At 37.4% G+C, this 18,469-nt stretch overlaps 1 protein-coding gene across 1 annotated transcript in view; it reads left to right on the top strand.

The window, feature by feature from the left end:
- Positions 1-476: 476 nt before the first annotated feature.
- Positions 477-18,469, top strand: part of CD2AP (CD2 associated protein) — a 136,203-nt gene continuing 118,210 nt past the window's right edge. Inside the window, exon 1 of the mRNA XM_059400292.1 lies at positions 477-1,726. Within this exon, the coding sequence (XP_059256275.1) occupies positions 1,723-1,726 (4 nt within the window). The 5' untranslated portion in view covers positions 477-1,722. The remainder of the gene's footprint in view (positions 1,727-18,469) is intronic.

Below are 18,469 nucleotides of genomic sequence, written 5' to 3'. Positions count from 1 at the left end.
TACAATATCACCAACATGTACACCACATTTACATATGTATGTTAAAATGTTTTTCTTTTGTCCTTTTCAGCTCTGATTATGATTGACAATTGTTGTTATAAAGGTATTATATGCAACCTTTTTGTAAGAAAAAATATTAAAAGCTGGCAAAAAGCAGGTCTGTAATAGTGTGAATAAATATTTATAATATTGCTACTATGTGACAAACAGTATGATTTACAGTAAGGATTTCTTTCAACAGATTCAAGAAACTGAAGTTCAGCCAGGTTCAGTTAATGTACCCAAGATCCAACAAAAAAGCAAATGGCTGTGCAGTTTCAGAAACCCAGTTCTGCTTGAACCCAAACAGCAAGACAGTTTTAGTTTTTAGATTCATAATTCTTACAATTCATAGTTTTGAGAATTAAATGACATAATTTCTTTAAAAAGCATTAGGCACAGTAGTTGGCAGTCAACAAATGTTGCTCTTACACATCTGTCTGGAATTGGGTCTTTTTAAACAGCAGGGGGAAGAAGCTGGCTGAATTATACTTGTTTCCAACTTTTCTAAGAAATGCTCGTTTGATTACAGTAATCCCATGTCCTTCCTCATATTGAGGCTCGAAAAAATGCCTGGCAATATTTCAAATCATGATTATTTCTCCCCCTGCTCAAGTAAAGGGATTTAGATGTTGTAGTCAGCTGACAGAGGCTAAATGAACCAAGTTTATTTCTGTAAAATATAATTTTTGTGTGCGTGTGCCTAGGGTTTTGCTTTGTTTTTCCCACGAACAAATGCTTGTGATTCGTTAAGAACTCTGCAAGGTAAACTACGGGGTCCCAGGAAAAGCTGGGCCTCTGAGGGTTGAAAGCGGTTGAAAGAGGTCTCTGTCTCTCTGCCTGTTTTTCGCCATCTGTTTTGTTAGCTTCCCCAGAAACTGCCGCTCTGCACAGAGCAACACTGCATCGGCCCCGCGGAAAGTGGGGCAAAATAGGCTCACTTTGCGTATGAGCAAAAACTTTGTATCCATCTGGGGCGACAAACCATACAAAACGGCCGTCCCAGCTGCGCCGAACTTCAAGGCGAGGGAGTAGCCGCAGTTCTTCCGGATTCCTTCCTCTTCAACTTGCAGCACCTGGCCGCGGGTGGCGTGCGACTCCTCGGCCCTGACGTCACCGCACCTGGCACCAGCTGGGGCGCGGGGTAGTGAGCCGAGACGCGTAGGGGGCGGGGCAGGGAGAACGAGGGGTTCTCGCGAGACTTCCCTCCTCCCGTGTCCAGCTCCCGGCACCTTCCCGGCCTCTGTGGGGTCTCCACCTCAGTTTTCCGTGTCGCGTTCTAGAACGGCGGTTGTCGAAGGGAGCGGAGGGAGGCGGGCTGCGGAGCTCGGCTGACGCTCCTTGGGGGAGCCGGCGGCCGGGACGCAGCGGCAGGTTCCCCCCACTGCTTGCTGCGGTAGCGACCGGGGTTTGGGAAAACCGCCGGGAGAGGGCTCTCCCGCCGCCGCGGCTTCGGCGGACGCCTGGCGCGAGGAGCCGCGGCTGTCGCTTCTTGCTCGCGGGCCGCGCTGACGGGACTGTCCGGGGAACGCCGCGGGCGGATGGAGGCGCCTCTTCGCCCCGCCTGAGCTCAGAAGGCGCAGGAGCGGAGCGCGGGGCCCGCCTCCCGCCGCAAGTGCGGCCGCGCGATCAACCGGAGGAGGAGCAGGGGGCGCTGGGCTTCTCCCCGCGGGAGCCCCCAGCATGGGTAAGAGACTCGCGGGCGTTTCCCGCCGCCCGGCTGGACCTGCCGGATTCGGCTAGGCGGTTCCCCTTCTAGGTCTCCGCAGGGAGGGACCGGGATCAGCTCCTTCGCGGCAGCACCGCACCCTCCCACCGCCCCTCCTCGCCCTGCCTTCCACCTTGCTCTTTTCGCGGAGAAATTGGTCGGAGGGCTTGCGGGTGCTTTCTCCTGCGCTTCTCTCCCCACCTCTTCCTGCTCTCGGGAAAGGTGAGGGAATGGGGGAGGGGGCACCCGGTCTCCTCTCCTCGCCCACTGCCCAGCTAACCTTAGCCCGAACTTCCCTCCCTTCCCCAGCCTCCACCTTCCCTCCCCCCCCCCCCTCCGTTCTGGTCGGTTGGGGGAGGGTGATGGAAAAACTTGACAAAGTAGCACTTTTAACTTCTTTATCTTCTGCTAGGCATTGTATAGATTGGCCATTTGATAAGTTTTTCGTTTGTTCGGAAAGGTGATTTTTTTTTTTTTTTTTTCCTCTGCTGAAACTTTCAAGGGAAGGATGTCCCAAGGATAGGGAAGCTTGCGTATTTACTTTGTTTTTACCTAGGCAAGTGTGTTGGCACTTAAATATGAAATCTCTTCCTGAAGACTTTGTTAGGGTTTGATAGGATTTCAGTGTTGAACCCTTTGAGAAGCTGTTTCCTGTTTGGAGTTAGACTTCCTTGCGAGAGTAGTGAAAAGTACAAGGCCTTATATGTTATTTACTATGTGCTTTAAAGGTTTGTTTGGAGCTAGAAAAAGCAGAATGTTGCAGCCTGGTTTGAAAGGGAGTTTTCTTGAGTAGTGTAACAGTTCTTTTGATAACACATTTCAGTGTGGGATAGGCACTCTCTTAATCCTTTAAAAATCAAAAACAATCTAGAAGAAGTGTGTGTGCCATTATAAAACATAAATTGGTGCCACCGACGAGCATAAGCATGTTCCCTAAGAATAATCCCAACTCTGGTTTTGTAGAGTAAATCAGGAGGACTCTATCATTTTTTGTAGTTGGGAGTTGGTGTTCTTCATATCAACACACTGTTAACCGAAATTAATAATTCATGCAACTAACAAATGATTTAGAAGTAGGACAAATACAGACTACTGCTGATGTGGCACCTTCTGCCCACACAATGTTTTGTGGGAAATGCTTTAAGCACAGTGTTTACAGATCCTCGCTTAGCTCTTCTGTATTTTGCTAGACTTTCTACTTTTATGTCTGTCAGGTAACTTCTGTACACAAAGTGCTCTTAAACCTCCAGACAGTAAAACCTTTGCTGTTTGGAACTTTCATATGAATTCCTTTCTAATTGATGCGTTGAGTTTACTGAGTATTTGAGGGTTCATTCCTTTAAATGTCAAATTATAAAACCACTTTAACCGATTCGGATGAAAATCATCCTAAAATATGTAATTCTTCTTTGTCTTAAATAGGATGCAGGATGTAATTAAGCATCTTGATGGCCTAGGGTCATCATTTGTGACCATCAGTTACTGTGATGCCTTGAGGGATGTGTTGGATTGTATATATGACTATTGATTAGATTCCTTTGCATTTTGAAGTTACTTAAATATTTTTCTGCTTTCGAATTGGTTGTTTGTCATTGTGATTAGTGCCCCCTTCACCCTCCCTTCTGTAATTTTTCTGCAAGAGTGGGAATCATACTCAAATTTGTAATTCTGCATAAGGGGAAAATTAAGTATACCCTTACTTAGTGTGTAAATGTTACCTTGAGGAAAATTAGCATCAATATTTGGATATCAGAGTACCTATTTTAATTGTTAAGAGGCCTTTTTTTAGTGACTTCTCTGCTGTGTTCTGGTTAGGTAAGTTGGCACATTTCTAGGTAAAGTGTGATGTTTGTATGCTCTCAACTTGACTACCTAGCATGTGTTTTGAAGGTTGATTACTTGGGGGCATTTGTAGTTAATTTCTGAAAGGTATTTGTCAGACATTTCCTTATGAATGTATACTTAAATTTATTGGTCATGTAATATTTTATGTTAAAGTTATCAAAATCATTTAAAAGGAGTTTCCTCCTTTTAAATCTCCTAAATCTCATTTGCTTGGTTTTGTTATCAGCAGTCTTTATTTCTTATGATTTAAAATGGCAGCTTAAAATATTTATATGTTATTTTATCTGGTGTGTCACAGAATGAAAAAAATCTTCAATTTCTTTGTTATTACCTATTAAGTGATGGTTCCTACCATGTGTACTATTTAGGAAATATAGCAAGAGAGTGAAGAGCAGGGTTCTGGACTGGGACAGCTCAAGGTCAGATCCTGGCTCTTCCACCTGTTAGCTGTTGTGACTGAGGAAGTTACTTTAATCTGTCTCTGCTTCAGTTTCTTTTTTTTTTTTTTTAAAGATTTTATTTATTTATTTGACAGACAGAGATCATAAGCAGGCAGACAGGCAGAGAGAGGGAGAGGAGGAAGCAGGCTCCCTGCAGAGCAGAGAGCTCGATGCGGGACTCGATCCCAGGACCCTGAGATCATGACCTGAGCCGAAGGCAGCGGCCCAACCCACTGAGCCACCCAGGCGCCCCTCTGCTTCAGTTTCTTATTCTGTTAATGGGGTAAAAATAACCTCATGGATTGTTGTGGGGATTGGATGAGCATTTAATACTTGTGAAGTGTTTGGAACATGGCAAGTGTTGATTGATTTTATTTTCATTTTCAAATGATTTCCCTAATTCTTGCACTAACTTATAAAAACAATTCTCAATTTTTGACCTTTGTTAGAAGCTCATATTGCATTTATAGGATTGGTGGGATAGGTGTTTTGTAGTAATGCAGAAATTCATTATTTCCCAGAAATTTTAATTTTATGTATCCTTATAAAAATTATGTAGGGGGGGCGCCTGGGTGGCTCAGTGGGTTAAAGCCTCTGCTTTAGGCTCAAATCATGATTCCAGGGTCCTGGGATCCAGCCCCTCATCGGGTGCTCTGCTCAGCAGGGAGCCTGCTTTACTTCCTCTCTCTCTGCCTGCCTCTCTGCCTACTTGTGATCTCTGTCTGTCAAATAAATTAAAAAAAAAAAATGTAGGAAGTTTTTTTTTTTTTTTCCAGTATTGATTATATTTTGAAAGTCCATTATTGATGGTGAATTTAGTAGTTTTGGGAAAAGTAAATAAGATGAGTACTAGGAGAGACTAGGTTCTTTGGATTTTATGTTAAATTAAAGCACTGCTTTTAGTTTCTTTGTTAAATATAGAAGGATGCTTAACAGAAATTTGAGATATTCTGTGTGAAGGAATTTGGGGAGAATTTAGAGATATAGAAGGGCAAAATTTAACTTTTCTTATTTCAGAAATACATATCTGCATTTTGAAGGGGAAAAAGCCATCAAATGACAGTGTTACAATGTGTGAATTTTTATTTTTGAGAAAGTAAGTGGATTTTAAGGACTTAATTTCTGTTAATTTTAGGTTAGGTTATAAATGTCTTAGTTTAAGATTTTTTTTTTTTAAGCTCATATATGACCAGTTAACATGTTTAAATTATGAGGCAGTTTTAATGGACAGAAAAGTGCAGTTGGTTTAGAGGTTATCTATGCACTATTATAATAGTGTGATTTATTTCCTTGTTTTATTTTATTGCACTAGCTGGAGAAAATCTTGATTCATGCAGGTAAGTAGTGGCAAATGGAAATTGCCTGCTAAGGGCTCACCTTTCAGTCTCAGGATTTATTTCAGTTAAACTAATCCAGAGCATGAAGTAGTAGTAGTAGGAAATTTTTGTTTCAAATTTGGATCACTAACAAAAATAATAATAAGCGGTGTTCCTTAATTAGTAAGTACTCATGATCAGGTTTTTCTATGTGTTTCAAACTTTGAATAGTTAATAGTTCCATAAAATCCCATTAAGGTTGGAAATTCACAGTGATAATATTTTATATTTTCCTATGGAAACTAGCCTGACGTATGCCATATACTTCTCTAAATGAGGAGTGCAGAGTAAAATGATGTCACATTACCTTAATAAGATCTAGTAATTTCAAGGCATTTGAGATGAAATCAAAGTTATAAAATATGTAGTGCTTTTGGTTCATTCCATTTGCTAATCAAAAATACCTCCAAATTTTTATTTGTACCTAATCCAGATCTGTGATTTTTTTTTTTTTTTTTTTTTTGGCTTCTCTTCTGTGATGGAATTTTCTTCTCTATGAAATGTATTTTAATTGCAAATTAAACAGTGTGCTATATCACATCAATAAAAGAAAGGATAAGAACCATATCATACCATTTCAGTAGATGGAGAAAAAGCATTTGACAAAGTACAACATCTATTCATGATAAAAAACCTTCTACAAAGTAGGTTTAACAGGAACATACCTGAACATAATAAAAGCCATCTATGAAAAAGCCACAGCTAACATCATCCTGAATGGGGGAGAAATGAGAGCTCCTACCTTAAGGTGAGGAACAAGCAAAGGAAGGGTCTCACCACTTTTATTCAACACAGTACTGGAAGTCGTAGCCACAGCAATCCCACAACCAAAAGAAATAAAAGGCATCCAAATTTGTAATGAATAAGTAAAACTTTCCCTATTTGCAGGTGACATGATATTATGTATAGAAAACCTGGCTCTACCAAAAAACTGCTGGAATTGATAAGTGAATTCAGTAAAGTCGCAGGATACAAAATCAGTGTACAGAAATCTGTTGCATTTTTATACACCAATAAGGAAGCAGCAGAAGGTGAAATTTAGAAAATAATGCTATTTACAGTTGCACCAGAAATAATAAAATACCTAGGAATGAACCTAACCAAAGAGGTGAAAGACCTATACTTTGAAAACTATAAAACACTGATGGAAGAAATTGAAGATAACACAAAGCAATGGAAAGGTGTTCTATGATCGTGGATTAGAAGAATAAACATTCAAAAATGTCTGTACTATCTAAAGCAGTCTACACATGTAATGGCAATCCCTATCCAAACAAGCCGTTTGAAACTTTGTGTGGAACACAAAAGACCCTGAATAGCGAAAACAGTCTTGAAAAAGAAAAGTGAAGCTGGAGCTGTCACAATTCTGGACTTCAGATTACATTAAAAAGCTTTAGTAATCAAAACAGTATGGTATCGGTACAAAAATAGGCACAAAAATCAGTGAAACAGAATAGAAAATCCAGAAATAAATCTACAATTACAAACCTACAATCATATGGTCACTTAATCTTTGACAAAGCAGAAAAGAATATCCAGTGTGAGAAAGACAATCTCTTCAACAAATGGTGTTGGGAAAAGTGAGATAATTTGCAAAAGAATGAAACTGGACCACTTTTTTACATCATACACAAAAATAAATTCAAAATGGATTAAAGACCTAAATGTGAGACCTGAAACCATAAAAATCCTAGGAGAAATCACAGGTAGTAACTTCTTTGACATCAGCCATAGCAACTTCTTTCTAGATATATCTCCTGAGGCAGGGGAAAACAAAAGCAAAAATGAACTGTTGGGACTACATCGAAATAAAAAGTTTCTGCATAGCAGAAGAATCAATAAAATTTGTATGCAACTTGCAGAATGGAGAAGATATTTGCAAATGATATAACTGATAAAGGGTTAGTAAAATATATAAAGAACTTTTAAAACTCACCACCAAAAACCCAAATAATCCAATTAACCAATGGACAGAATACATGAATAGGCACTTTTCCACAGAAGACACACAGCCAACAGTGACATGAAAATATGTTTAACATCTCTTATTATCAGGCAAAGGCAAATCAGAACTATAATGAACTATCACCTCACGCCTGTCAGAATGGCTAAAATCATTAACACAAGAAATAACAGGTATTGGCGAGGATGTGGAAAGAAAGGAACATTCATGCACTGTTGGTGGGAATACAGACTTGGTCCAAGTGCTCTGGAAACCAGTATGGAGGTTTATCAAAAGGTCAAAAATAGAACCACCTTATGGTCTAGCATTTGCACTACTAGGTATTTACCCAAAGAATACAAAAATACTAATTCAGAGGGCTACAGGTACTTCTATACTTACTGATTGATTTGATTGAATGATGTGAGAGAGTGGAGTAGGGGACACAGGGAGAGAGAAATCCCAAGCAGGCTTCATACCCAGAGCAGACCTGTAAGTGACGTAGGCATTTTCCTTTTGGGGTCCTAAAAGTTTACTCATTTGGACTAAATTTGACTTTTTTTTGTTTGTTTTATTTTGGTTTTTGTTTGTTTCTGAAGGTCTCTGGTACCTGGACATTACACTCTCTCAGTGACCTTTTTCACTCAACTGAAAATGTATTTACTAATTGTTCGCATTTAAAGGACCTTTTACTCTAAGAAGAAACTCTGCTTTTAAAAAATTCATGTTCCAATTTGATATGTAGCCCAAGATGCTGATTTGTTGCCAGGTACAGCAGTGTTACAGACCCTTTCTTTCCTAGAACCTATTTATACCCTGTCAGTCCTTTCCAGTGCCTCTAGGAGACTTGCATTTTATAATCTTTTAAATTCTGTATCTGTTATTAAACTTCCCATCATGATCTCATTCTCTTTCCCAACTAATTTACAAAACAGAGATGACTAATATGGGATCCTAAAATTCAGGATCTATTTTAGTGTCTTGTAGCTCAGGTGGTTTTTGATGATTTGGTGTTCAGGTAATTCCAAGAGAGTGACTGTGTGGCAGTGTGGCACCTAATCACTGGGAGTTTAGTAGAAGAATACTTTTAAGTATGGTAGCAGTAACAGATAGGTACCACCTAAGAGAAAGATTCTATTGCAAGGTCTTACAGTCCTGAAAAGGAGCTTTATGTGAAAGTTAATCAAGATGTATTTGCCTTAATGTGAGGAATTAAGAGGTATTTGCCTTAATGTGAAGAATGTGATTAATGCCATTCTAGGCACTAGGGGGATTAGGACAAATATGTTTTGGTACCTTAAGTAGTTGATAGCAGAGTTATGAGAATTATTAGAGTTACCTGGATTAAAAAAAAAATTCCTCAATCCCTAGCGATTCTAACATAAATGTTCCTCTCTCTTCCTCCCTCCAGGGGTTGATGAGTGTCATGAATGTTTCAGCATGGCTTATAGTGCTACAATGTGAATATGATACGAATATGATAGGAATAAAGCTTAACATTTGAGTCATCAGAAATCCAAATGAGAGGGAATGTAGCACATTTAGAGGATGTATTCCATTTTTAGAAATGTTAAAATGTTACAGGAGAAGCACAAGGAAGGTCAGGATATAGATTCCTGTGTTGGAAGGCAAATGGGATTTGTTCATCTCTCCTTAGTTGGACCAGTGACATCGCAGTTGTCAAGGTGGTAAGGACATGGCAGTAGTAAAGATAGGTAGATAAATAGATAGATAGACCCCCCCCCCCCCGCCACCGTTTTCCTGGCACTGAGTTTTTAGAGTAAGGTATACCTTCATTTACGTTGATATTTTTAAGATTCTTATACCTGAAATATTAAAACTGCCTTAACATTGTTAGTATTTATCAGTGTCCATGTAACTGAAGCCAGAAATTTACCTCACATCTAGACTGATTTTGATAACTAGAAGAGTGAAATTTCTAGAGCATTTATTTGTTGTGATTATTATAATTGCCAAGTTGTTTTGGGTTTTTAGTATAAAAGTTAATATATTTGTTTGTTTTTTTAAGATTGTATTACTTAATTTTATTTTACACCAGGTGGTGGGTACAAAGCAAGCCTTCTAATAAAGCTGACAGCTTCGCTTAGAACACTTTTTTTTTTAAAGATTTTATTTATTTATTTGACAGAGATCACAAGTAGGTAGAGAGGCAGGCAGAGAGAGAGGGGAAAGCAGGCTCCCTGCTGAGCAGAGAGCCCTATTCCGGACTTGATTCCAGGACCCTGAGATCATGACCTGAGCCTAAGGCAGAGGCTTTAACCCACTGAGCCACCCAGGTGCCCCTCAGAACACTTTTAATGAGGCTATTAAAAACTGTTCATCTTACAAATTGTTCTGAAGTCCAGATATACTACAGCTTGGAAAACAATGTTTGGAAACCAAAAGCCAATGTAAAAAGGCAAATTAAAACAACTAGAACTGTTACAGGTTTTATATGGTTCTGATTTTATTGTTCTTTTGCTTTATCGTTAATGTCAGAAATCTTTTCTTCAGCTGGCTCCATTGCTCAGAAATTAAAGGAATACCTTTTCTTTCAGGTTTCATTTCACCTTTTGATACATCCAGTGTTCTTTAATATCAGTTAGAACTTTCCCTTTAAAGTCCTTAACATGGACCTACCTCATTTTCTGGGTCTGAAACATGTTATATTGTTTCTGTTGCTGCTCTGCTCAGTAGATGACAGGGCTCTTGAAGTTTCACCAGTCTTGCTTCTTCACAGATTTTTCTGGAGCAACTTGCTTTTTCCTCTTTAACTTTTTGTCAACCTCACTGTCAGAATTGCTGCTAGAAGAGTTTGAAGAAACAGGTTCCTTTGATTTAGACATTGCTCTGCTCTTGCAGCCGAACTGCCTTCTGCTCGCTCACTTGAAACATAGAAGTTGATATATTTGTAAAATTGAGACCATAAGTCCTGGCTAAAGCAGAGTATAATGTTTTGGGGAAATATTAAAGTTGATCTTAAAAATGTATACTCTCCTACATGATTTTTATTTATTCTTTAGAGTAAGAAACTAACTTTAAGTTATTTAGAAATGTGTTTTCCGCGTATCAGTTTTGTATTAGACTTTAAATTCCTACTCTGTTGCAATTCTAACTCTTCCTCTGAGAGGTGTCATTGGGGTTACAGATAATAGGCATTCCTGATCCTCCTTATCCTGTCCTACTTTTTTTTTTTTTAATCCATTCTTTCCACATTGTAACTTACTTTGTATTTTCCTTATTTACATGTTTATTGCTTATTTGTCTTACCCTTTTATAATATAACTGTAGAGGGGTGTCTGGGTGGCTCAGTTGGTTAAGCAACTGCCTTCAGCTCAGGTCATGATCCTGGAGTTACAGGATCGAGTCCCACATCAGGCTCCCTGCTTGACAGGGAGTTTGCTTCTCCTGCTGACCTCTCCTCTCATACTCTTTCTCCCTCTCATTATTTCTCTCTCTCTCAAATAATAGATAAATTTTAAAAAAATCTTTAAAAAATAATATAACTGTAGAGTATAACCTTCAGGAGTGCAGAGCTTTCTTCTTTTTCTTTTTTTCTTTTTCTTTTTTCCGTAGAGCTATCTGGAACAAATGGCTGCCTTCCAGTAGCAGCCACTCAAAAATTTGGTGACTGAGTATTAAGTATGTGTTTCATTTCAGTGCTACAGATAGCTGTTGAGTACATTTGGCATGTTAGTCACTGTGATGGGGGTTGGGAATACAAAGAGAAATAAAAGAGAGATACAAAGAGAAATAAAACAAGACTCCCCTGCTCTCAGCCCTGGCCGGATAATGTTTTTTGGTAATTTGAATTCACATCTCTTTGAGTGTATGGATTTAGGTTTATTTATTTATTTATTTTTAAATTAAAAAAATTTTTTTTATTATTTTTTTTTTATTTGACAGAGATCTCAAGTAGGCAGAGAGGCAGGCAGAGAGAGAGGAGGAAACAGGCTCCCTGCTGAGCACAGAGCCCGATGCGGGGCTTGATCCCAGGACCCTGGGATCATGACCTGAGCCGAAGGCAGAGGTTTAACCCACTGAGCCACCCAGGCGCTCCTAGGTTTATTTTTTAATGCACATATTTACTTTTGGTGTTTGCTCGGAAGCATGGAGAAAATAAAATGATTTCATGATTCTGATTTTCTTACAGGTTCTTGCAGTTATATAACTTCATTACACTTTTTCTTTTAAACACATTTAAGTTCAACTTAGAATGAAATTGTCTTTTGAAGCAACTTTCCATTTTTTGATAACTTTAAAATTTCTTTTTAATTGATATTTTGCTAATTATTAGCATTTAGGGAATGCTTACAATGCTAGGTATTTTGTTCAGAATTTAATTTCACTGGAGCATTTTGGGGTAAAACATCATTGTTTCCATTTTCAAAATTAGAAATTGAAGTTAAAGACATTGTTACTCACCCAAGGTCAGGGGAAGGATGTGGGGAAGGCTGGATTAAATTTATATTGCTCTGATCTTAAAGCATGTTCTCTTAATTGTGTTTTTAAGATTTATTTGAGAGAGAGTGCACGCACGCTTGGCCAGGGGTGTAGAGGAAGAGAAAAGAGTGCAGAGCCTAATGTGGACCTTAATCCTATGACCCTGAGATCATGTCTTGAGCTGAAATCTAGAGTTGGACATTTAATTGACTGAGTCACCCAGGTGTCCCCTCTTAATTATTTCTTAAGACATTGGGGGGAAAAAGTTGAGCTAAATAGAGCAAGTAATACAGATTGAAATGACTGTCCTAATGTGTTTTAAGAATAAAGAAATTTAAATCCTATCACCCTAAAGTTGTGGATTGGTATTACAAATTATACCTGTATTTAGGTAATTTTTTTCTCTTAAAAGATTTTTAACTAATTTTAACTGTGTGTTACACTTTGGTCTTTTACTTACGTGCCGAGTAGACTATCAAAAGATTTTTTTGCTGAATTCTATAAAATTTTATAACAAATACATGGTATTTTATATGGTTTGAAATGTGCTTAAAACCGATATCTGTAATGTTTTCTCAAGGTTAATAGTGGGAATAAAAATCTGAATGAGGAATTTTTAGTTCAGTTTTCCAACTTGTTAGCTCTTCAGATGGATTTTGTATATTTGTTGTTAGGATTTGTTATTTTGGAAGGAGCCATTAGTCACCTGTGCATGGTGGTTTATTTGTTTTCAATTAATTATTAAGTAATTGGCCTTTGTGAGATTAAAATACCTTTTTTTTTAAATAAGATTTTATTTATTTATTTGACAGAGATCACAAGTAGGCAGAGAGGCAGGCAGAGAGAGGGGTGGGGGAAGCAGGCTCCCTGTTGAGCAGAGAGCCCAATGTGGGGCTTCATCCCAGGACCCTGGGGTTATGACCTGAACTAAAGGCAGAGACTTTAACCCAGTGAGCTACCCAGACACCCAGTACTTTTGTTTTTTAAGTTTAGATTATTTTTGTAGACATCTGTCACTTACAGATCTGATTTAATAATATTAAAAGGAATGTAATACTGTGTAAAAATTTTCTTGTACCACAAATTCTCTTCTCTTTGAATACCCTTTGAATAAGTACCTGATATGCAAACTTTTTTGCACTATATGAAATACAAAAAGGAGGGGTGGGTTTTGTGTATGATATTTTTAGAGTGCTTTACTTACCTCTGTTGAAAAAAAAAATGTTAGAAATGCTGCTTATCAGTTCTATTTTAATGGATTTGAGGAAATTTTCTTTATTAGTATTCTGACATTCTGGATGACTTTAGGGAACCTAATAATGAAGTGTCACTGGTTAATGACATTAAGCAATGCTCATCAATTTTGCATTTCTGCATTTACGCAAAGATAGTCCTGGAAGGAAGTTTCTGGTAAAGACTTTTGGTTCTGGTGAAAAATAAGTATTTAATCCTGGGAATAAAAACTAAAAATATTTTTCTTCTTTTATTTTTTTAATAGGACATAACAGGTGGAACCATTAAAGTGTTTCTATTATATTACAGCTTCTTTGGAATAAAGCTTATACTTGTTTTTGAATTTACAGTGGATTATGTTTTTATAGAGAGAGAGTAGAGGAGAGGGCTGGGGGAGAGGAAGTTTTGTTTTGTTTTTCTTTTTTTTAAAGATTTTATTTATTTATTTGACAGACAGAGATCACAAGCAGGCAGAGAGGCAGGCAGAGAGAGAGAGAGAGAGAGAGAGCGAGAGAGGAGGAAGCAGGCCCCCTGCCATGCGGGGCTCCATCCCAGGACCCTGGGATCATGACCTGAGCCGAAGGCAGAGGCTTAACCCACTGAGCCACCCAGGCGCCCCGGGAGAGGAAGTCTTAAGCAGACTTTGTGCTGGGCACAGAGTCCTGAGTGGGGCTGGATCCTGTGACCCAGATCTTGAACCGAGTCAAAACCAGGAGTCAAAAGCAGTAATTGACTGCACCACCCAGGTGCCCCAATGGAGTATAGTTTTGTTAATTTTTTTTTTATTAACTTCTTGTATTTTGCCCTTTGCTATAATAAAGGTTAATGTTTAGTGATATAACCAGTGGTGTAATATAGAGTACATTTAATTTGACAGACCTAATTAGATATTATGATATCTATCTATATTGTATTGATTAGGACTAAAGTAAATATTCCCTAGTGAATACAACTCTTACCTGTTTGAAATTTGTGTAAATTGCTCATATTATCCTTTTTATGAAGTGGTTTTTTATTACCAGAAGGATATATGTTTATTAGGGCAGAAGAGTTGGTGAACTTATAATACCATTGATATTTTGTGCATAATTTAAAAAAAAATTCTGGATTTTAAGAATTTTAACCTTGGTTTTCAGGCTTTCCTTTGTTTTTAAAAAATCACTTTTTTATTAATTCTTTTTTTTTTTAATTACTAAAAAGTAAAATGTAGACTCCTTAAAAAATACGACCAGCCATCCCCCTGCACACTGTTACTCCCCCCCCCCCCCCCCCATGCAGCAAAGTTAAGAAAGTATGTTTCTTTCCTTTTTTTTTTTTTTTAAAGCAAGGATTAAATTCTTAGGCTATTAAGGTACTTCATCTTAAATACTGTATTTTCTTTGCTTGTTTTTCAACCTTGGTTTTCTTCTTTTTTTTCTTTTTGGTTCTTAGAAATGCTTTTAATTCTTTGGTTTGCTGCAAGTATTTATTCCTAGTTTCCAATTTGTTTGCTCTTAAATTTTGATTGTTTTGTTTGCTTTAAGTTTAGAAGCTTCTCACCACAGTTTTGGTATTTACTTCCATTTCCTCCTCTCCCTTCTTTGCATTTCCCCTACCCTCTTCCTTTTCCTTTCTTGTGTTTGTGTGTGTGTCAGAGAGAGAGAGATAGAGAGAGAGAAGAGGGTTTTTTTTTAAAAAAGTTTTAAGCTGAAAATTTTTTTTTTTTTTAAAGATTTTATTTATTTGTAAGAGAGAGAGAGTGAGAGCGAGCACAGGCAGACAGAGTGGAAGGCAGAGTCAGAGGGAGAAGCAGGCTCCCTGCGGAGCAAGGAGCCCGATGTGGGACTCGATCCCAGGACGCTGGGATCATGACCTGAGCCGAAGGCAGCTGCTTAACCAACCGAGCCACCCAGGCGTCCCTTAAGCTGAATTTTATAGTAATCTCTATACCCAGTGAGGGGCTTGAACCTACAACCCTGAGATCAAGAGTTGCCTCTTTTCTGTTTGAGCTAGCCAGGTGCCCTGAGAAAAATTCTTTTTCACTCAACTAGAATTTATGGGATATGGTATGAGATGAAAATTGGTATGTGGCATATTTCCCCTTATATAAAATTTTTCAACCTTAGCAGTTTTGGGCCAGAAATTAATTTGTTGTGCAGTACTGTCCTATGCATTGATGGATGCTTAGCAGCATCCTGGCCCCTTCCTACTAGATGCCAATAGCATTCCCTGCGCTATAGCAACCAAAAATGTCTCCAGACGTTGTCAAGTGTCCCCTGTGGGGACAAAATTATCCTGGTTGAGAACTGCTGCCTTAATGTAAATTAGGTATGAATGTACATGTTATAAATCTGGTTATCCTGAGAAGAACTGAATTGCTGATTTTGCCCCAAAGCTTATGTTTTCTGGGGCAAAGCTTGAGGTTAAGACCGCATGTTAGGAGCTTTTGACTGGGACAAGAGGGATTGAGTTCTCACAAAATACACTAATGCTCAAGTTTATTGAATGCTACTTAGAATCTTTGGATCATGTGGTTTTTTTATTTTATCAGTTTATATGATAAATTAGATTTTCCAAGATTTATTTATTATGTTTTCAAAGTAAGCTTTACATGCAATGTGGAACTTGAACTCATGACCCCAAGATTAAGAATTGCATGCTCTACTGACTGAGCCAGCCGGTTTCCCCAGATTTTCCAAGATTAAACCTCTATCCCCTGCTTATTCTGTGGGTTATTTTCTATGCATTTGCGTTCCCTTTATTGGCATTTTATTTAGAACCTTATGTGTTTTAGACAGTGTATTTGTGGGAGCAATTTTGTTCTTAATATCACTTAAATTGATTTTAAATAATGATTATTTTAAGATCGTGAAGCTTTGTATGCTTATTTTATGTTTTATGGTAGTTTTGAAAGAATTAACCTTTAAAACAAATCATCTGTTTTTTGGGAACTGTTTTGAGGCTATTTTTAGGTCATTTTCTGATTTTATTCCTGTATTAATACAGCTGTTGATTTTATTTTTAGTCTCTTGAGTAATTTGTGTTGTTGTTTTTTAAATAGAAATGTGTCCATTTAATTGAGATTTTTAGGGTTGGAAATTTATAGCCTAACCAAGAACCAGGCCAGTCTCATAGGTTGTCACATGCCTCTGAGCCTGTGAATCTGACCCCAACTCTGCAGTATCCCATTCTAGAGTGTTGAATTGACAAATCTCTTTGTGTATTCTGTAATCTCTTGTGGCTCTAGTTTGTTTTTCATTGCTCATACTGATAGGCTTCTTTGAAGTTTTTGAGGTGGATTGTAGAGTGAGCTAACTTTATGAGTGCTATTGTTGTTTATTGGTTAGTTAAATAATCCCAACTTAAGTCTTTGGTGTTAGAATGGCTGTTTTTATATTGTCAGAAATATCCCCCAAAATCTAGGATGAAGTTTACTGACTTTAGGAAGATCTGGTTCATTTAGCTCTACTAAATAACAAGTTAGTGTTTTTGGTTGTAGTTTATCTGAAAAATATTAAAAATAGAATGTTACTTGAGCTATGTATAAAATAGCTTTTACAACAAACTAATTTTTTTTTTTAATTTTTATTTATTTATTTGACAGACAGAGATCACAAGCAGGCAGAGAGGCAGGCAGAGAGGGAGGAAGGGAAGCAGGCTTCCCGCCAAGCAGAGAGCCCAACGCGGGGCCTCGATCGCTGGGATCACGACCTGAGCTGAAGGCACAGAAGCTTTAACCCACTGAGCCACCCAGGTGCCCCACAACAAACTAATTTTTAAGGAATAAGTAGATTTCACTGAGACATGAACTGTTGAAATGAAAGTTGAACTTCTGAGTAGAGTTTTTGTTAAAGTGGATAAAATATTTGAAAGTCAATTCAGTATAATTCTACAGGATGGCACAAATAATTTAGAATAATTCAGCATAATTTAAAGAGCAGTTCATTGTTTTGCTGACATTTTTTTGCCACACTTCATGACTCATTATTACAATATTTAGAAAAACCTTGTGTATGTATATATTTGTATAGTGTATATGTATGCACATTTTATATGTAAGAATATCATTAAAGAAATTTAACACTTCTCATATCCAAATATAGGCGTTATAATTAAGTAGATGGCTAAGATCAGATTGCACTATCAAATTGAGTAAATAGACAAGAACTTAAAAAACAGTGCATTTGTAAGTCAGGAACATTTCTTGTTCCATATGATGTATACTGTAGAACTTGTGGTTTCTAAGACAGTGAAGTGATGTTGAAGATTGGGATTAACCTTTTTGTATTGAGTTTAGTCTTGGTAACTAAATTGTAGGAGAATTTATTAGAGTAGGGTGGTTGGGACTTACGGCTTTTTAATGATTCCTTTAGGTTTGAAACATATCCCAGTTTGGCTCTAACTAGCTCTACTTCTGGGTGTGAAAGGTTTTGATGTATACTGTGGGGCATGATATCAGATACCCTCTTGTATCGCCTTGGAATGACTCCTAGCTGGAAAAGAGTGACATTACCATAAGGAGCACTTGCGTAATTGGGGTTCTGCCACACTAACATTCTGTAAGTACAGCATATTATGAATTACCAACATTAGTATTATCTTTGATTGTTAAACTGATCATTTTAGGCAGTTTAGAAAACACAGAATAAAGGAGGAGGAAAAGACCTGTAAAGTTGTACAGAGTAAAGTTATTTTGATATATTTCAGGTCCTAAAAAGTAGATGTATTTTACAGATTTGGTTTGTATTTTACAGATTTGGTTTGTACTTTACATTTAGTTTGGTCTTTAACTATGAATATATATATATATATATATATATATATATATATATATGTATATATACACATACAACATATTCTATATAATGTATATAATATATACTCTTTAATCATTTGAAATTTCATTGTGTTTTTCTAAACTATATCATTTTTTGATGGTTTCCTTTGCTGTGCAAAAGCTTTTTATTTTAGTGTAGTCTGCATAATTTATTTTTGTTTTTATTTCCCTTACCTGAGTAGACATATCCATAAATGTGTTGTTAAGGCCAATGTCAAAGACTACAGCCTTTTTTTTTTTTTTAAAGTAATATTATGGCTTCAGGTCTCACGTTTAGGTGTTTAATCCATTTTGAGTTATTTTTCTACTTAGTGTAATAAAGTGGTCCAACAGTTTTATTCTTTTGCATGTAGCAGTCCAGTTTTCCCAACACTATTTATTGAAGAAACTGTCTTTTCCACATTGTACATTCTTCTTTTGTTTTACATTAATTCATCATATAAGTGTGGTTTATTTCTAGGTTCTCAATCCTGTTTCATTGATCAGAATGTCTGTTTTTGTGTGAATAACACTGTTTTGATTATTATGATTTTGTAGTATATCTTGAAATCTGGGATTGTCAACCCCCCCGGCTTTGCTTTTCTTTGTCAAGATTGTTTTGGCTATTCATTGTCTTTTGTGGTTTCA

This window comes from Mustela nigripes, chromosome 5, assembly GCF_022355385.1.
Source record: "Mustela nigripes isolate SB6536 chromosome 5, MUSNIG.SB6536, whole genome shotgun sequence".
Lineage (NCBI taxonomy): Eukaryota > Metazoa > Chordata > Mammalia > Carnivora > Mustelidae > Mustela > Mustela nigripes.
This window is presented reverse-complemented; position numbering and strand designations above follow the sequence as displayed.